Source organism: Capricornis sumatraensis, chromosome 2 (assembly GCF_032405125.1).
Source record: "Capricornis sumatraensis isolate serow.1 chromosome 2, serow.2, whole genome shotgun sequence".
Lineage (NCBI taxonomy): Eukaryota > Metazoa > Chordata > Mammalia > Artiodactyla > Bovidae > Capricornis > Capricornis sumatraensis.
Genome location: NC_091070.1, coordinates 16,316,596 through 16,337,228, shown reverse-complemented (window position 1 = coordinate 16,337,228; position 20,633 = coordinate 16,316,596). Strand labels below are relative to the sequence as shown.

The following is a 20,633-nucleotide window of genomic DNA, read 5'->3' as shown; positions in this document are numbered from 1 at the left end:
TGCTGGGGGTGGGGGTGGGCCGTTGTAGGGTTTTTTTCTTTTCTGAGAAGAAGATACAAGTTTCCTTTGTCAGTTTGGCTCAGGTAGCCTGAAATTGGGCTTCCCAGGCGGCGCTAGTGATAAAGAACAGGCCTGCCAGTGCAGGAGACCTCAGAGACATGGGTTCGATCCCTGGGTCGGGAAGATCCTAGGTATGGTTTATCCAGACAGGAGTGAGTCCTTATACTGGCCCTTTCTTATTCTCCCTGGAGGAGTCCCCAGAAGACATGTGACTCACCCACTGTGCCCTGGAGCAGCCTTTGGGCCTGGCAGCCTGTTGCCCCCTCTGCACTGCAGGCCTGGCTCCAGAGGGTGGAAAGTGAAAGTGTTAGTTGCTCAGTCGTGTTTGACTCTTTGCGACCCTATGGACTGTAGCTTGCCAGGTCTGCTGTCCATGGGATTCTCCAGACAAGATTTCTGAAGTGGGCTGCCATTCCCTTCTCCAGGGGATCTTCCTGACCCAGGGATGGAACCTGGGTCTCCCACATTGCAGGTAGATTCTTTACCGTCTGAGCCACCAGGGAAGCCCCAGAGGGTGGAGGGAGGGACTTTATCACCAAACCTGGATTCCAGTCCAGCTCAGGCCTTCGGAGGGTCACAGCACGTTGACCAACCACATATAAGAGGTCCCAGGGTCTGTTTCTTCTATGTCTGGACTTCTGCCTAGCCTGTCATGTAGTTCTTCGGGGAACTTCTCGAACCCGGATCTCCATGGAAAGCAGAGTAGAGGGTCCTCTGTGCAAGAGAATGATCCTCCACTGTGGGCTGATGTCTGGAAATCCACCATTAGAAGGTCATTCCTTCCTCACTAACGTTTCTTGGACCACTGGAGGGGAAATAAAAAGGGTGGGGTGAGAAAGCTTTGGTTCTCAAATCCAGGGCCCAGGAGTCCAGCTCTGTCCCTCTATAGCTGTGTGACCTTGGGGAGGTCATTGAACCTCTGAGCTTGTTTCCTCCTGTACAAAATGAGGATGTGGTTTAGATGAGCACAGGGCCTCCTCCAGCTCTAAAGCTATAACTTGATGTGAATGAGCCTGAGATCCTTTTCTGAGAATGGCCCAGGGGACACGGGGTGCTGAGGAAGGGGAGAAAGGATGGGGGGTGGGGAAGGGGATTGCTGAGAGGCCAGGTGTGGGGGGCAGAGTAGGCAGAGCACAGAGGAAAGAGCCTGGGGCCCAAGTGTAAGCTGGGGTGCGAGGTGGGGCGCTGTGTAGAAGAAGGCTTCATGGCAGATGCGGCTGGTGCTGAGGATGAAATGGCAGGTCCGCTGTCTGCTCAAAAGTGCCTTTCTTCCAAGAAAGTTGATGTCCAGTGGAAGTGTTGGTGGTCTCAGGGTGCAAATCACCAATATGTTTCTCCCCACAAAGTGCAGAACCAACTGAGAAAGAAACACAGGGTTGGATAGGGAACCAAATTTCACCTTTAGAAGTGAAATGGAGATGGAGAAGGTGACTTGGGCTCATGACCCGAATGGCCTCGCTAATATGCTGCTCTCCTTGAAATCTAGACGTGAGAGCCTGAGACCCAGACAGCGTGGTCACAGGAGTTACTGCCCAGCAGAGGCTTGAGGTCAGATGGACGTCCCGTCTTCCCTGTCTCGCTAAATACACCTCTCTCTGTGGGAAGAGAGGGAAGGTAGAGAGATGGGCCAGAGCTTCTCCCCCAGGATTTCCAAGACAGATGAAGTGTTGATTTGATAGCCCTGTGCAGAGATGCAGGAAGAGGTTGGGGGGGTGGGGTGGGCAGAGAAATGATTCTCTTTATAGAATTAGAATCTAGAAGTAGTTTTGTACTAAAATACTGCTTACAAGGCTGCCTAGAAGCCAAGAATGTGTACAACTGATCTCCATACTATTCTCAGTGCCTCTCAGCTCATAGCAGGTAGTTGACAATTGGATGGATGGATGGATGGTTGAATGGATGGATAGGAGCCCCATAAGTGACCGGAAAGTCTGGCGTTACTGGCAGACAAGGTTTCTTCCTGCCATCTGTGCCTTGAAGTGATTGTTTCTTATCCATGAGCTTCCCCCAGTGAAAGGAAGGAAGAAATAAGAATTCCCTGGGTGCTGACCTGTCTAATTTATGTCTTTCTTTCATGCCTGAATCTGTCTTGCTTTGCACACTTTCTGAGTCTGGAGGAGCTAGAATATGTGTTTGCTTTGAGAGTGAAGAGCCCGTGGAAGACTTTTCTTGTCCTGGGCTCCACGGGGAAAGCACATGCTAATTAATTCCATCTCCTTTGCCTCCGTCTCTTCCTCATAGATGCCAGGTGCAAGAACTCACACACACACACACTGTTAACTTCACTTTGCTTCATCTCTTATTCAGGGTGTCTTAACAAGTAGGCAGAATGGGATGTGTGATTGGAGGGGAGGCACCATGCCAGCCTCAAAATAGCTCCCTCTTAAATATGTGCAAAGGTGCTCGATGTGCCTCCATTCTGATCCATTCCCTTTGGAGGCAGCGAGCTGCAGTCTAAATCCAGCTCTACCAGTTTTAAAGTGTTCAGTCTGGAGTGAGTTCTCTTTCTAAGCTTTCCTTCTTCCTCCATGTCTTGGGCTCTGACCTAGTCTTTTGGGGCTGGTGGAAGGATGACCACAGTGCTTAGCTCAGAGCAAATGTTGAATCCATGTGTCCTGTGATTGGGTTAAGCATTGCCTAGGTGCCAGTGATAACCTTGGTGTGAATTGATTGATCAAGTTTCTCTCGATAACAGAATGGATGTAAGGGCAGGAAGAGCAACTTAGGGTGGAGAAGGGGTTTAGGGGGACGCTGGTGAAAGAAAGGGCGGGGTCCCGGCAAGACTTGGGACTTAAGCCCCTCACAGAAGCTCTCACCCAGCTGACAGTGCCTGTCCTGCTCTTCTGTCCACTCCAGGCTGGACTGCCACTCCTCCTGCTATGATGCCTGGGCAGATCCCAGACCCTTCCGTGACTGCGGGCTCTCTGCCAGGGCTCGGCCCCCTGACCGGACTCCCCAGCTCGGCTCTGACTGCAGAGGAGCTGAAATACGCCGACATCCGCAACATTGGGGCCATGATCGCCCCTTTGCACTTCCTGGAGGTGAAACTGGGCAAGAGGCCCCAGCCTGTGAAGAGTGAGGTGAGCGAGCCTTGTTCCCCCAGGCAGGATCTTGGGGAGGGTAAGATGCCTGGGTTAGCATCCCAAAGTGAAAGTGAAAAGTTGCTCAGTCGTGTCTGACTCTTTGTGACCCCCATGGACTACAGTTCATGGAATTCTCCAGGCCAGGATACTGGAGTGGGTAGCCTTTCCCTTCTCCAGGGGATCTTCCCAACTCAGGAACTGAACCAGGGTCTCCTGCATTGCAGGTGGATTCTTTACCAACTGAACTAGCATCCCAGGTCTAGCCCTAAACTTGCCATGTGACCTAAGCTTTGCTGTTTAATGTGGGGTCTGAGGACCAGTAGCATCCATGTCACCCTGGGGTTGTTAGAAATGCAGAATCTCAGGCCCCATCCCAGATCTTCTGAATCAGGACCTGTATTTTTAACAAACTGGCCCCTCCCATACACACACTAGGGTATTCATGGCCACATTAATGTTTGAGAAGCACTGGGCTAGGTCAGTGTGCTAAACCTGTCTCTGGCTCTTCAAGGGGCACGGGAAGAGTGATTAATCATGAAAGCATTGACCATTTGACATTTGACCATCACTCTGGAGTGTTGAGGGGGGCGGTGGTCAGCGGAGACAATGGAAATGTACACATGCTTTGAAAAGTATATAAGGCAAAGCCAATATTGGGTTAGTTTTAAAAAAATGTTATCATTGGTCACATCATTGTCTTTATTGCTCTTGGCTCCAGGCTGGAGCTGAAAGCAGGAACTTGGAGGAGGGCGTGGGCTCCCTTCCCAAAGTGCTGCCAGAGCTGGGCCTGGCCTCAGTCACCCAGCGTCGCCCGCTTTAGCTGGTATTCGCAGAGGACCCACCATGCAGCATGCCTTCCTCAGGTCCCTTGCAGCTGCAGCGCTCATGAGCCTTCCTTGTGGAACAGCAACATTTCCCTGGGGGCTAGTGAGAAGCAGAAGTCCCCAGGGTGGGTGATCATCAGTGCTGGGCACGCCCTGCGTCACTGCCCCAAGGCTGGCAATTTGTCCAAAGGCCTGCCCTTGTGAGGGCCCCATCAGGGCCATGTTTTTAGAGGCCAGACTGAGTAGCTGCCCACCTGGAAGGAAGAAGGAGCTGGTGGTGGGAGCCACGTTAAACATGCTGAAGTCGCTTCTGTCGTGTCTGACTGTTTGGTGACCCCGTGGACTGTAGCCCGCCAGGCTCCTCTGTCCATGGGACTCTCCAGGCAAGAATATCGGAGTGGGTTGCCATTTCCTTGTCCAGGGGATCTTCCCGACCCAGGGATCAAATCTACATCTCTTGTGTCTCCTGCGTTGACAGATGGGTTCTTTACCACTAGCACCACCTGGGAAGCTAGAGAGGTGTCAGATAGCAGGCTCGGGTGGGGGAGCTGAGTCTCAAATGCTGGGCCACTCTTGGGGAGGGAGCATTCAGAAACGTGCTCCGGGATGGGGGCCCATCCTGTAGGATGGAGCTCACAGGGCTGGACCTCCCAGAGAGGGGGTCTCTAGATGGAGAAAGCTGTCCGGGTACTGTCGGTTGGGGGGGGAGTTAGGTATTTCATGGTGCTTCCGCTGTGCCCTCTGTTTCCCCCAAAAGCACCATAAACCTGCACAGAAGGTCTGCTGGGAGCCCCGCTGGCGGGGCAGCATGCTGGCCGTTGGCGGGGCTGGCCACGGCTCTCAGGCGTGTTTGGTTTGGCCTGCACCGGGTTTTAAAAGAAGCTGGAACCAACCTTTCACTTGAAAACTTGGATTTTAACCTTTGATTACAAAATGGGGCGATCTGGCCACAGTGGGCCCGGTGCTGGCGTGGCCACAGCTCCCTGAAGGGACCCTCTTTACTTTCCTCTCCCATCTCCCACGGGCCCCTGAGCCTCCCTGTTAACTCTCGACGGTCTGCCTTTCACTGCTGCCTGCAGCTCTCATCTACCCTGGGCTACGTGGCCCCTGCTGTAGACGTTTGTACTGGAGACACCTGGGTTAGGTGGCCTGTAGCGGCTCCCTAGGGACTGTTGATGACAAGATAAGAGCGGATGGTAATGATATTCTTCTAAACTGACTTTGTCCGTGTGCTGTGGAACACACTTCCCAGCTTAGTCCGTGCTCTGCATTCTTCGTGGAGAGACTTGTCTTGGGTTGTTTTGTTTTTTTTTTTTTTTTGCTATTTCACTTCCCCAGGCCCAGAACTTGAAAGTATCCATTTCTGGGTCATTCCACAGTATTAAAAACCATTTAAAACCAGTGGCTGAGCAGGGGGCACTGAGGCTGTTGGGCTTGATGAAGAGCCAGATGCCTTGGTCTCTGGGATCTGCCCTGGGTGGGGTGGGGGGCAGGGGCTGAGTTACCACCTCTTCCCTCCACAAAAGGTGCCAGAGAAGCTTTCTTTTTTGGAAAATGCCTTTATTTGGATTGCATATTTTTGCATTTCACAGCCTCCCCCAATTGGTGGCATATGCCCTGTACCTGACAGTGACGTGCTGTCCTCGCAGGCACCCACAATGTGCACCATCCAGGCTGTGAAAATAACAAGCCTTTTTTTAGGGTGTATTTGCATGTCCTCTCCCCCGCTGTCAGACTGCAGTGTTGCGGGGGTGATGAGGCCAGATGGAGGAGCACAGAGGCGCTGGCGAGGAGTAAGGTCAGCCCTGCACTGGGAGCTGACCTGCAATGCGCTGAGCCAGACCCAAGGTGGGTGGGGGGTCCCTTCTGAGAGCAACTGAAAAATAAAGGGGGTTGAGAGAGAACCTTGCCACTGGGAACCTTACATCCTGATGAGTCATTTGCATATGGCACACTGCCTTTGGTGAATTTTCACAGTGGCACTTTGCACTTGTAAAAGTTTCTTCAATAACCATAAGATACGAATTTATGTCTATGGAGTATTTAATACGTAGTAGGCCTTTTGCTAAGGGCTTAACACTTATGATCTCTTTTGTTCCTTACCTGGTCCTGGTGATCGGATTCTCTTCCAGTTTAAAGAAGAGGAATATGGGACTTCTCTGGCAGTCCAGTGATCAGGACTCCATGCTTCTGCTGCGGAGGGCCACGGTTCAATCTCTAGTTGGGGAACTTAGATCCCTTAGCCCAAGAGGTGTGGCCAAAATAAATTTTTTTTTTAATTTAAAAATAAAAAAATAAAAGAAGAGGTAGTTAGTTGAGATCCAGGGAGGAGGAAGTCAAGTCATGCAGGATTGCACAGCTGGAGGATGGCAGAGCTGGGAGCTGCCCGGGGAAGATGCTGCTGCTGTAACTGGCGGGGTGCACCTGGCACAATGCTGGGCATGCTCTGCGAAGCGTCTCACCAAACCCTCTTGAGAACCCTCTTGAAGTCATATTATTACTATTGTTATTGTTATGCCCACAGTATGGATGCCATCAACAAGTCTTGGGGACATCCAAGGTCGCACAGCTGGGAAGCAGGCCTAGGCAGTCTGGCTTTTCAGCCAAAGCTTTAACCTCATGCTCCGCTGCCCTTTGTGCTCACTGCCTGCCTTCCAGGCTTCTAATCAGTGCTCTAGCAGACTGGGGAGGCAGATGAACCTGATCCCAGAATGTTCCATCATTTTGATGACGTGGCCCGATTAGCGCTAAGCCCGGCAGTTCTGCAGCCGTCTCATCTCCCAGGCCCCCAGAGAGCGGACAGGCCAAGCCGCTGTGCAGGCAGCTCCGTCCCAGCTGGCTCTTGGGCTGTCCGCCTTGTGGAGGCCAGCAGCCTCTTGGGCCATGTCCAAATACCCAAAGCAGTTGCGTAAGAGAAAATCGGAGGAATTAAGTTAAAGGACAGGTTTTGTAATGATAAAGCGCTTCGTGCTGATGTTATTATTATATGGTTGACACATCATGTGAAACTGTTTTCATGCCAGCTGCTTTCCTGCAGTCCATTTATCCAGGGATACTTGCAAAGCACCCACCGTGTGCCAACCACTGGGCCAGACACTGGATACTGAACCGTAAGCCAAGTAGACAAAACCCACCTTCTCTTGGACTATGTATTTAGAGTGGGGACATCCGAGAATAAGCAAATTCACCTACAATATAAAAGGCCAGGTAGTGGCCAGTGTCATGAAGATAAATTCAGTAGACCACATGGATGGCCAGTGGCCAGACTGCGTGTTGGCTAGGGCGTGTGGACATGTTATATTGTGACTTATGGCATTTTTAGAGCTGATGCTTCTCTCTTGCCTCTTTGTTCTTTCCTTTCCAATACTCCTTTGCAAGGCAGCTTTGCTCCCTGGCTTTCTCCAGAGCTTTCCTTCCTTCTTCCATTTTTTTGTTCTGTAGCCTCTTAAAGCTGGACTCCTCCACCAAGCACTCTCTATTGTCCTGGAGGTCTCCGCCTTTCCCAGCTGGGTCATCTCTGAGTGGGCTGCTCTGGTTGTGGTGGCCACACCCTGCCTCTGGGCCTGGAATGCATTTCCAGTAGTGGGGGAGGAGACGAGAAGCCCTGTCCTTGCAACCGCCCCCCCTGCCCCAAACCCGCCAAGCACTGCTCTAACAACCTGCTGGATAGAAGCCCTCACCCTCTGTGCCACTCTGGGGTGCTCTAGTAGGGACTCAAGTTCATGGGAGGTTAGCCTGGATGACCTTTTAAGAAAGAGATTGCAAACTGTCATTCCATGGGCAGGAGTCAGCCTACAGATGAATTGTTTGGCCTTCACCATGTGGGTTTTTTTCTTTCTTTCTTTTTTTTTTAATTGAAAGAGTTGCTATATTTAAAAGCCAGGAAATGTGGACTTTTTGGCTTCTTTAAAAAACCCAGAATTTTTGGCCCCTCTAGGCCAACAGCCTTATATGCACCAGGAAGCTGGAACTGAGTAGCAGACGCTCACTGTGTTGGCACGTGGGCCTCAGTTCTCCACAGTCCCCACTGCCCCCTATTGCCTTCTACTCAGCCCGTTTCACACCCTGTCACCAGCCTGCTTTTGAGCTTCTGTCCTGTGTTTAGATTCCAAGGACGGGGACTACACCTTTCATTCCTTCCTTTTTATTTCCACCAGACAGTGGACGGTGCCTGGCCTGTGAAAGTGTTAGTTGCTCCGTCATATCCAACTAGTTGTGACCCCATGGACTGTAGCCTGCCAGGCTTCTCTGTCCATGGAATTCTCCAGCCAAGAATGCTGGAGTGGGTAGCCATTCCCTTCTCCAGGGGATCTTCCCAACCTAGGGGTTGAACTTGGGTCTTCTGCGTCACTGCAGGCAGATTCTTTACCATCTGAGCTACAAGGGAAGCCTGCCTGGTCTATAGATTGTATGTTAAGACATGCTTGGTGGTTTGAACATTAACTAGCTGTGTCGACTTGGCAAGTCACTTAAACGTTCCGTCCCTTAGTTTCTATATCTCCCAGTTCTCACCTCCAGGCATTTGTCCATTTTTTTTTTCCTGTTTGTGAGCATAAGGGACTTCAGGCTACAGGCAAGAGGACACAATGAAAATCAAACCAGCCATTCCCAAACTTGGTTGATCATCAAAACCACTTGGAAAGCTTCTTATGAATCCAGGTTCCCAGACCCAACCTTAGGCCCAGGTACTCAGAATCTCTGAGGGTCCAGGGAATCTGTGTATTTAGAGGGCCCAGGGAGTACTTGGCTACATTTGGGAACCTGACTTTGTGTTTGTACTTCTTGTACTCTTCTGATTCCCTAGGAATCAGTGTCTTCATTCCATCATGGTCTGCCTTTCCAGCAGAATCCATGTGGTGACTAGATCCTTATCCTCACCATCTTGAAAGCAGGAGAAGAGACTTACCTGTTTATGGATTTCACATTGGTCGCTTCCCAACTTCTCTAGGGGACCCTTGAGAACATTTAGAAGGTTTTCCCCTTTGGAAGAAGTGGGACTTTCAATTAATGAACTATTGTGAGATCTTGGAAGGTGTGCTCACTCTTAAGAGCTTCCTCACCAAAAAAACCAAAATGTTCATCCATGTTTAGCCTGAGCAAAAAATTGCCCCAAACCAGCTGATGTGCTGGGTAAATGTTGGCCTAAGCATGCTTGTGTTTTTAGTGATTTAAAACATAAAGGCAGCCCACTGACATTTTTTCGCAAGCCTTGCATAATTGGTTTTTAATCTGTGGCTCTTTGGAATAGCGTTGGCCTTATTCCCTCTGACTCAGATGCTTTTTCTGTCTCATACTTGCTTGGCAGAGAGATCCAATCTGTCCCTTCTTGGAATAGAATCTCCCAACTCATCTTTGAAATCCTAAGTTTCCACTTTCGTTCTGTCACTCTTTGTTAGCACATTTTCCAAAGCTGTTAGCTTCCCCCCCGCCCCACCGACTTTAATCATTGAATTTGAGGGCAAATGAGTGATAGCTAAAGATAGCCATGCCTGTGTTTAACTTTGGCCCCTGTGGTATTTACTCTTATTTCATACCATAACCTGAGCATTCACAAGGTTCCAAACTTTTTTTTTCAAACTTTAAACTTTTAATTTACTATTGGGGTATAGCCAACTAATAATGTTGTGGTAGTTTCAGGTGAACAGCGAAGGGACTCAGCCATATATATATGGATATATATATATCCCTTCTCCTGCAAATCCCCTTCCCCTCCAGGCAGGCACATAACTCTGAGCAGAGTTCCATGTGCTTGTTGGTTATCCATTTTGAATATAGCTTCCCAAACTCCCTAACTATCCCTTTCCCAAAGCAACCATAAATTCATTTCTAAGTCTGTGAGTCTCTTTCTGTTTTGTAAGTACATTTGTATCATTTCTTTTTAGATTCCACATATAACGGATGTCATATGATGTTTCTCCTCTGTCTGACTTACTTCACTCAGTATGACACTCTCAAAGTCCATCCGTGTTGCTGCAGATGGTATTATTTCATTCTTTCCAATGGCTGGGTAATATTCCATTGTATATATGTATGCATCTTTATTCATTCCTCTGTCGATGGACATTTAGGCTGCTTCCGTATCTTGGCTATTGTAAACAGTGCTGCAGAGCACACTGGGTGCGTGTATCCTTTCAGATCGTGTTTTTCTCTGAATATATGCCCGGGAGTGAGATTGCAGGGTCATGTGGTAGGTCTATTTTTAGTTTTTTAAGGCACCTCCATACTGTTCTCCATAGTGAAAGTGAAAGTCACTCAGTTTTGTCTGACTCTTTGCAACCCCATGGACTATACAGTCTATGGAATTCTCCAGGCCAGGATACTGGAGTGGGTAGCCTTTCCCTTCTCCAGGGGATCTTCCCAACCCAGAAATCAAACCCAGGTCTCTTGCATTGCAGGCAGATTCTTTACCAGCTGAACCACAAAACGAACTCAAATGGCTTACAAATATATGTATGTGAAAATTGCCTAGTCGCGTCTGACTCTTAGTGACCCCATGGACTGACGGCTCCTCCGTCCATGGGATTTTCCAGGCAAGAATATTGGCGTGGGGTGCCATTGCCGTCTCCAGTTCTCCATAGTGGCCGTACCAATTTCATTCTGACTAGCAGTATAGTAGTGTTCCCTTCTCTTCACACCCTTTCCAGCATTTGTGGTTTGTGCGTTTTTTGATGATAGCCATTCTGATTGGTGTGAGGTGATATCTCATTGCAGTTTTGATTCCAAACTTCTTTTTTAACGTCAAAAGAATGTTATCCTAGCACCAGGCCCCTTCGAGAGGTGGTGGTGGGGACATGGCTGGATCTGTATGTTCTTAGCAGAAGTCAGACACTTCTGAAGAGTTCAAGGAGGCCCATGCCGCCTTCTTAGATCTCTGCCTTGAGATGGGGATAATAATAGCTCCTACCTTCTAGTGTTGCGGTATAATTAAGTGAACTAGTGCAGGTAAAGAAGGGCTTCATATAATGCCTGGCACTCAAGAAGATACACAACAAATGTAAGACATGACTACAACGACTTTTCAAATGAGTCAATAAGGCAAGTTAGTGTTTATCATTGATTCAAAACTTGATTCTTGGACTTTCATTTGCTTGTGGTATTTTACCCTTGGAAGTGGTGAGTGGCCTGAGTGTTTGGAGGTGTCCAGGTGTCAGGGAAGTAGGGCAGCAACCTGGCTGCCTAAGCAAACGGGCTGCTTCTCAGGCCTAGAAAGAGCTTTGGGCTTGGGTTCAAGCTTCTGGCTTCAGAATTGGCTCCATCGCCTACTCCCTGGACAGCTTTGGACAAGTCAGCTGATTTTTTTGAGTGTAGTTTTCTTGTCTGCAAAAGGAGGAAACTAAAACTCTTGAAATTTCATGGTGAACTTAAAGCGAGGTACTGTGTGTAAAGATAGCCTGACTATAGTCATCACACCCTTACGTCACCTTTACTAGGGATTGAGTCTACTTGCCGTGAATCGCGCTAGAGTTTCTGACAGCAGGGGTCTTTCCAATGTGTTGTATCCATGACCAGGGTTTCAGAGAGGCAAGCTGACCTTCCTGTTTCTGGTTGTTTGTATTGTTTAAACGCAGCCAGAGTTTTAGTTACCATCACAAACTGTGAATGAAAAGGCCCTTCAACCCTCAGGTCTCCACTAAGTTGCCCTGAGTGACCTCTTATCTCATTTCCTGTGGTGTTAAGGGCATTGCTAGTTTCCCAAGAATCCTTGGTATTTTTAGCAGCCCTGTCAATGCTGGTCATCTTATGTTGGTGTCCCCAGACCTGCTGGCAATATGGACTCAGAGTTGGGAAACTGAGTCCCCTCACGGGTCCTCCTCTGACTGAACAATTCTGAAACTGTAAAAGTGAAAGTGTTAGTTGCTCGGTCATCTCTGACTCTTTGTGACCCCATGGACTGTAGCCTGCCAGGCTCCTCTGTCCATGGAATTCTCCAGACAAGATTTCTGAAGTGGGCTGCCATTCCCTTCTCCAGGGGATCTTCCTGACCCAGGGATTGAATCTGGTTCTCCTGCAGATTCTTTACCACCTCAGCCACCAGGGAAGTCAACTCTGAAGCCAGCCAGATCTCTTTCCCCTCTACTGTGCCCCAAAGATACAAGACAACTTCAGGAGAGCTTGAGCTCAGAGACCTAGAGAGACATTGGAGCAGATTCAGGCTGGCTGCAGAGATACTTGGAATGAGGTTGATGGGCTGAGTACCTGTGCACATGCTGGCCTCTGGGGGGCTCATTGGCTGTGCTTTGCTGTTTGACTGCAGTGTCCCCCTTTACCAAGTACGGTGCACATGCATGTCCTGGGTGACAACTTCCTTTTTGGCTTGCCTCCATGCCCCTGCTCCCTGTCTCTCCCCCAGACCAACCCCAATACAGAACCTTGGCTCTTTGGAAGCCAGGTAGCCAAGCAGGACTGCTGATTGGAACAGTCTGGCTCTAGAGAGGTTACTAGACATTGAGCTTTAGCTTCCTCCCTGTCACACAACAGATACAAAAATTAACTCAAATTGGATCAAAGACCTATTGTAAGAGCTAAAACCACAAAACTCTTGGAAGAAAAAGCCACAAATCTATGTGACCTTGGATTAGATATAACTCCAAAAGCACAAGCAATGAAAAGTAACTTGGACATCATCAAAATTAAAAACTGTCGTGCTTCAAAGGACAAAAAGTGAAAAGACCATCCACAGAATGAGAACTTTTGCGAATTATAGACCTGATAAAGGATTTGTATCCAGAATATATAAAGAATGATTAAAATTCTAATTAAAAGACAAATAGCCTAATTTAAAAAATGGACAAAGTATCTCAATACACATTTCACCAAAGAAGATATATGAATAGTTAATAAGCACATGGAAAGATGCTCAACATCATTAGCCATCACAGAAATGCAAATCAAAACCACAGTGAGGTACCACTTCACACCCACTAGGATAACTGTAATAAAAAGGACAGATAATGACAAGTATTAGTAAGGATGTGGAGAAGTTGTAATCCTCATACACTGCTATTGGGAATGTAAAATGGTGCAGATGCTTTGGAAAACAATCTGGCAGTTCCTCAAAAGGCTAAACATAGTGTTACCATGAAATGAAAGGGTGTTAGTCCCTCAGTCGTGTCCGACTCTTTGCAACCCAATGGTCTGTAGCCACTCTCCTCTGTCCATGGGATTCTCCAGACTAGAATACTGGAGTGGGTTGCCATTTTCTTCTCTCTATGACCCAGCAATCCCACTCCTAGGTATATGTGATCGAGAGAAATTAAGACAGAAACTTATACAGGAGTGTTCACAATATCTCAAAAGTGGAAACAGCCCAAATGTCCATTAGCTGATGAATGGATAAAGAAAGCATTCCATATCCATATCATGGAATATTATTTGGCCATAAAAAGGGATAAAGTACGTACCATAACGTGGATGGACCTTGCAAACATTACATGAAAGAAGCCTGTCTCAGGAGACCGCAAGTTGCGTGGGTCCATTGTTACGAGATGTCTAGAAGAGGCAAATCTATAGAGACAAGAAGGAGACCTGGTTCCCTGGTGCCTAAGGTCGGGGGAGATGGGAGAAGTTGCAGTGACGGCTCAAAGGTATGGCGTTTCTTTTGGGGGTGATGAGAATGCTGTAAAGTTAATTGTGATTGGCGGCACAACTTTGCGAATCTACTCAAAGCAATTGAACTGTGCAGTTTAAGTGGACTGAATTGTATGGTATGTGTGAATTTTATCTCAAAGCTATTGTAAAAATGGGCAAGCGTAATATATACCTCACTTGGGTACAGGGAGAATTAAAAGGGATACTGTATGTTAATCATATAGCATGTGTGATGCAGTGATGCCACAGCCGTGATGCCACACAGCGTGTATCAACGCTCCAGAATTAGTAGCTATGATGATTAATACCCCCACCACTGCCCCTTTCAGGCCAATAGTGGTGAAAAAGCCAGGGTCTTGTTAGGGATACTTTCTCCTCTCTCTCTTGTTGCTAGCCGCCCTGCAGAAGCAGTGGGAGCAGCCTGGCAGGGTTTTGTATGGAACTTGGGAGGAAATATGGCATAATCCTGCTTATTCATTAGCATCCCCTGGAGAGTGTTTAAAAAAAAAATACTGGAATTCATCCCAGTGATTCTAGCTCAGTTGGTCTGGGTGGGGCTGGCAGGTGGTTCTAATCTGTAGCCATTGGTTGAAACCCACGTTACCTTATAAACCGGCCCAGGTCTTTGAAGCAGTAAGGACATTTGCCTTTAGGACAGAAGGATCACATGAGCAGTGGATTTTATGGTTTGAAATCTGCTTTACATAGATTATCTCCTTTGATCTCTTAAAAAACCTTATGAGGTAGATGTGTTTTTTTTAGTACCACTAGTTGTTAGGGAACCAGCAGCTCAGAGAGATTAACTTGCCAGAGTTTCATTTTTAAGGCATAATTTTATCTAATCTTTTTTTTTTTTTAAAAAGCAAGTTCTACACCCATGCTCATACCTGTTAATGATCAAATCTGACACTTTGGAGAGCACTGCCAAGGTGACATCTGGTGCCAGGTGGGTCTGTTTTGTTCAGAACAAAGCTCTTTCTGCTACTTCTCTTTACTGCTGAGCCTTGAGAGTGCAGGGCAAGCTGGAAAACCATTATTTACGTATGTATGGGTGTGTGTATCTATATAACACATACACACCTGTTTGCAACTACCGATTTGTGTGTGCAGGGGAAACATAAGACAGGAAAAATTTGGATCCTGAAGCTATCAGAAACCTCCAACTTTCCCCCATAACCTCTGAGTTAAAGATTTTGCATCAAGCGGAACTCATCTTTATATTCTTATTGAATGACTCTAATAAGTATATGATACAATTTGAGCCCCTTAATAAAATACCACCTTTATCAATTTAGTATATTGTTGTTGTTGTTCAGTTACTAAGTCTTGTTCAACTCTTTGTGACCCCATGGCTTCCCTGTCCTTCATGATCTCCCGGGGTTTGCTCAAAGTCATGTCCATTGAGTCAGTGATGCCATCCAGCTTTCTCATCCTCTGTTGTATGCTTCTCCTCTTGCCTTCAATCTTTCCCAGCATCAGGGTCTTTTCCAATGAGTCAGCACTATTCAAAGTCAGGCGTGGACCCAGTGGCATCTGGGAGTGTGTGAGAAGCACAGACTCCTGAGTCTCACCCTAAACCTACTAAAGCACTGTCTAGAGGGTGGAGCCCTTAAATCTGTGATATCAGAAGCCCTCCAGTAAGTTCTGATGTTCTCAGAACTGAACATCGCTTCCAGCTCTGACTGGTGATGGTTCTCTTGGAGAATGGCTACAAGGGCTTGAAGCCACATTTTTCTCCAAACCTATCTCAAGTTTCCTGGAGGAACCTGCATGCCATCATGTGGTATCTGAGTCTGCATAAGGCAGGGTTGTTCTCTGAGTCTGCAAACACCTTAGCATTTCCAAAGCAGTTATTTTCAGGTCTTGAGATGCTCCTGCTGCCAGCATTCACACCCAAAGGGACTTCCCAATTAATTAAGCTGCTGAACTTGTCAATAGAGCAGCTCCTTCATTGTTGTAGAAGGGAGAGAATCAGATACACTGTTCTGATGCCAAAGGAGCATTCACTTGCTGTATCTGGCCCAGAGTTCTCAGCAGCTCTGGTCTGAGAACTGGGGAGGGGGAGGGTCTCAGCCCCCATCATCTGCCTAGATGCTACAAAGCCCCGGCTTCGCCCGCTGTGAACTTGAACTGCAACCATTTAGCTGTATAAGTCATGCATGGTGAAATCACCCTTCCATGCTCCAGGCCAGGCATCCCTGGCTGTCAGTTCCTTTGACCACTGTCATCTGGATGGGATTTTTTTTTTTTTTTTGGATGGGATTTTTATTAGCTGGTTTTCTGTTCCCTCAAAGTAGAGGTCTCCGTTTCACTCAGTGATTTGTTATCTGTGCCTCGTGTCTGAAAGAAATTGGCTGAAATCTGTATTTCAGCTACACACCCTGCGTACAGATTAAACAGAACTGCGTTGGTGGAGAATAATTAAGCCAAGGACCTTGTTTTTCACCTTCATGATGAAAGACGAATGATTTCCAACGCTTTAATAGGATGATGGCACTTGAAATGTTCTTCTACTTTGGCCAACTCGGGACTTTCAGAACAGACCTGTTCATAAATATTCTTTGCAACAGCTGCATTTTCATTTAATTATAGACTGTCATTCAGTCAGGGGCTCTTGTCTCTTTTTTTTTTGCCCTGTGCAATCAAGGTATATTACACAGCTCATTGTTATTGCTATTGTTAAAGACCCAGTTTCTATTGTATGATTAACTCTTTTTGTGAAGAAAATGGATTTTCCCCTGTCAGGTATATTCTGCTTCTGATCATTCTGTTGGGAGTGGGGAGAATCTCATATGTGGAGGCCACTATTTCTGTCCTTTTCTCATCTTTTTGAAGTGAATGTCAATTGGGCAAGAAAATTGATTGATTGCCTAGTGGGAAACCAAACCTCCCTAAACCATAAATATGAAACAGGCCCTGGAATAGACAGATTTCAACAACAACAAAAAAGAGCCATCATTCTTCAAATAGCTCTTGTCCGCAAAAGGATTTCCTGGCAAACTTTGTCCCTTTTCTCTTCCTCTGCCTGAGCAAGGTGATTTTTGCCTCTATCTCCCAGCCTCCCCCTCACTTTCACAGTAACAGAGTTTGCCCTTCGCTCAGCAGGGCCATCCACAGATGGGTGCCACCCTGCCCAGCCAGCTATTTCAGGCTTTGTTCCAAACACAATGCAGCCTTTTCTTAGTGGTAGAAACAGGCTGTTCTCCACTGCTTTTGAGAGAATGGCCCTTTCCTATTCTGTGCATATAAACCAGCCTCAGGCCTTGGGTGGCCTATTTTTTTTAGAGGTTCTCTAACCCTGGAGAAGGTTTTGACTGAGGCCAATGAGGCAGGGGTCAGGAGATGCTTCCTCTTACTGAGATGCAAGACCTCAGAGAAGTCTGTTTGATTGGATTCCCTATGGCTCTAATGCAACAAGAAGAATAGGAGCGGGCTTTCATCCTAAAGGAAGTATTCCCTGCTTCTTTCCAGAAAGCAGTGGGGTTCTGGGTGGTCTCACCACTGTCTGACCCAGAGACCTGCGTGGACTCACTCCGCTTCCCTGAACTTGAGTTTCCAGGCCTTTGGATGTGGCAGAAATCAAGGATCTCTAGGTCTTCTTAGTTCCAGAACCTAAGGATGGAGAGTAGCTTTCTGCCTTGCTGTTTCCCGCGCTTCCCCGCAGAGGCCCAGTGCCCTGAGCAGTCACCTCTCCACCTGCACTCGCCCCCAGCCAGGAGAGCTGAGTGTAGCGAATTGGCAGGTGCAGCCATTGCCTCTGCCAGCTTCTGTTCAGAGCCTTCACCTGGTGGTTGGCTGGGCTGGAGCTTTGAGTGAGCATGGCATCCAGATGTGTGGGTTTGCTTATAGGTGAAAGTGTTGGATTACAGCCTGACACTGGGGGCAGTTGGAAAGGGCACTGGATTGGGAGTCAGGCGTCCTGGGTTCTTGTCCAGGTCCCCAGCTCTGGGGATCAGGCTTCCCTTAAGCAAACATTTATTGAGTGCTACTGATGGCCATAAACTCTACAAGGTGTGGGGCACACAGAAAGTCAACAAAATACAGACTTTGCCCTCACGGAACTCCCATTTTAGTGGAGGCAGAAACTGGGGCTAGAATATAGCACATTAGAGGCCAGGATAAACTCAAAGGTCTATGAAAGCCCAGAGCGGAGGAACACCTCCCCAGCTTGGAGGGGATGAGAATCAGGGAGGACTTCCTGTAGGAGGTCACGCTTGAGCTGAATGAACAGCAATGAAAGTAAACCAAGGGGACAGCAGAGACAAAGGCATGAGGCCAGGGAAGTGTGAGGTATAGGAGAGGCTCAGTGTTGCAGGACTAGGGTGTGTAGGATAGGGATAGATGAGGGTGAGACCAGGGCAGGTGGGGCCAAGTCACCGGGTGCCTTGTTGGGTGTATTAAGGAGCTTGGGCTTTATCCTGAGCATAACGAAGAGCCCCTGAAGGTCAGTAACTGGATCAGGTTTGCATTTTAGAAACTTCCCTCCAATGGCTGGAGTAGAGGATGGTTGTACACGGTCAGGAGGCCTCCCAGGAGGTGGAGCAGAAGAGAGAGAGATGGAGAGACAGAGAAACAGAGATGAGAGAAGAGAGAAAACCTGGAAAACGGCAGGTGGGTAGAGAGTGGAGAGCAAGTGTTGGGATGATATAGGATGTAGAATTGAATGGCTTGTCTGGTCAAACTGGAGACACGGGGACGGACAGGTTTAGTGGGCGAGGCCTGTAACCGGGTGGGCAATGGTGCCAGCTAGGGTGGAGAAGAGAGATAAAACCGCCAGTTGAGGACAGTCTGGATCGAGCATCCAGCAGATAGTGGACGTTTTGCCCTGAAAATAAAGACTTGGTTGGCACTTGAGAAGAGGTGGTGGCTGAAACCACTCAGTGCATATAGAGGGTCCTGGGCAGGGGAGTGGGCAGGGCCCGCAGCCCCTGGCTCCCAGCAGCTGTGTTTATGTGGGAGGATGTCTGGTATGTTTGGTATCTGGGTGTTTACTTCCCAGGGTCCTCATGGGTCCCTGGTGTTGAAATGTGGCTCCTCCACGGAAGGGGGAGGGTCCCAGCAGGCACGGCCAGGGCTCGACTTGGAGGCATGAGGGTGGTCACTCAGGCCTGTCCGCTGACAACTCGTGTGCCCTGAAGCACCCCCACCCTGCAGTCAGCCCCCTGGGCTCCTTTTATGCCAGGTTCTCTCTGTATGGGAGGTGGGCCTGGGGCAGCATTGGCATCGCCTAGAAAGACAGGGCAGCTGGAATTTTCAGAGCCCTTCCTGTGTCCCCAGCTCTGGGATGAGACTTAAGTCATCATGGCAACCCTGTGCAGCATGGCTCAGTGTCCTCCTTGTACAAGTGATGCTCAGAGAGGCTGAGGGACTTGCCCCGGAGCACTTAAAAATTTTTTTTTATAGAAAATTTTATTCAACATATAACATTTTCCAGCAAAAAAAAGGCAATATGCAGGAAGAGTTGGTGTACAGAGCTACCAGGGTGGACCCAGGCCTCTCAGACTCCAAAGTTCATGCTGACAACCTTGATGCCCCAAGTCTCAGATAAGCCCGCTTCTCTCTGCCTGGGAGACAGTTTTCAGTCTGAGATAAGTCTTTCAGCCCTTCACTACTCTGCTTAGCACTGCGGGTTTGACTTGATTTTTCCCCCTTGGTTTCGGCTGGGCACCTGCTTCACTGTCCTTTTGAGAGTTCCCATGGGAGAGTTCCTGTGTTTGCTGTGCCTGGGGTTACCAAGTGTCATTGCTCTTTCTCATCCTGATTCTTTGCGGGTCTGTAAGGAAATACCCTGATGCTGGGAGGGATTGGGGGCAGGAGGAGAAGGGGACGACCGAGGATGAGATGGCTGGATGGCATCACTAACTCGATGGATGTGAATCTGAGTGAACTCTGGGAGTTGGTGATGGGCAGGGAGGCCTGGTGTGCTGTGATTCATGGGGTCGCAAAGAGTCGGACACGACTGAGTGACTGAACTGAACTGAAGATACATATTTGGAAATGCTTATGAAATGTCAGGATTCAAAAATCACATCTGGGTGACTTGCCACCGTGTGAGAGCCACGTGGCTGGCAGACGGGGCCTGAGAGTCATGACTGGAGCCGGGTGGATCCCCCTCCTGTAAACTACGCTGCTTTCGTGCTACACTCTCGTGTTAATTATGCAACAAATATGCTTTACTTAAAAATACCCAGGCAGATATATGAAATAAATAGCCAATGGGAATTTGCTGTGTGACCCAGGGAGCTCAGCCCAGTGCCCTGTGACAACCTGGAAGGGGTGGCATGGAGAAGGAGACAGGATAGGAATTCGGGGCGGGGAAGGGATACACGTATACCTGTGGCTGATCCATGCTGTTGTATAGCAGAGGCCAACACAATATTATCCTCCAGTTAAAGCAATTATCCTCCAATTAAAAAAAGAGAGAGAAATACCCAGGCAGGAAAAAATAAAACGGTCATTGTCCTCACAGTTAGATGCTTAATAGTTCCATCCCTGGGCATGGAGCTGAAAGGGTCAGTCAGGGTCTTGTTACCCAGACCACCCGCCCTTCAAAGAGCAGAAGGTGCTCAGGCCCTGCACCCCAAAGGCCTGGATTCGAAGTTGTCACTGCCCTTTGGGCAGCCTTGATATCAAGCTTGATATCATGAGTTTGCGCATCCGTGAAAGTGAGGAAGATAGTAGGCCTGTCCTGCTCGGTTTCCTGAGACCATTTAACCCCCAGGGCCCTGAATCCCCGGGGTTTCCTTCCTGCTGAGGTGACCCACCTCTGTTTGCTCAAGAGCTCTTCTGCATCCAGGCTCTGCCGCTTTCCCAGCTCTTCTAGAAGCATTGCTCCTGGGTAGACTTTCTCTCCTGGATTCCTGGGGACCACCCTCTGCATACCTGGCATCATCTGACTTCACAAGAGCAGGACCCTGGTGTCACACATTTCTTTCAGTGGCAAAAGGCAGAAACCTCCTCCAGCTCCCTGCAGGCCAATGGAGGAATTTCCAGGGTAGATTCAGACGTGTCCATCACGGATCCCTAGGAGACGAAGCACAGTCAGGCCTCTGCAGGGGTGGAATCAACGTTCCTATCT

The 20,633-nt window shown here is 48.3% G+C and overlaps 1 protein-coding gene across 2 annotated transcripts in view; it reads left to right on the top strand.

Moving 5' to 3' along the window:
• Positions 1-20,633, top strand: part of JDP2 (Jun dimerization protein 2) — a 41,697-nt gene that overhangs the window by 6,918 nt on the left and 14,146 nt on the right. For both annotated transcript variants that reach the window (XM_068964390.1, XM_068964389.1), the window contains exon 2: positions 2,917-3,140. In XM_068964390.1, the coding sequence (XP_068820491.1) occupies positions 2,940-3,140 (201 nt within the window). In that variant the 5' untranslated portion in view covers positions 2,917-2,939. The remainder of the gene's footprint in view (positions 1-2,916; positions 3,141-20,633) is intronic.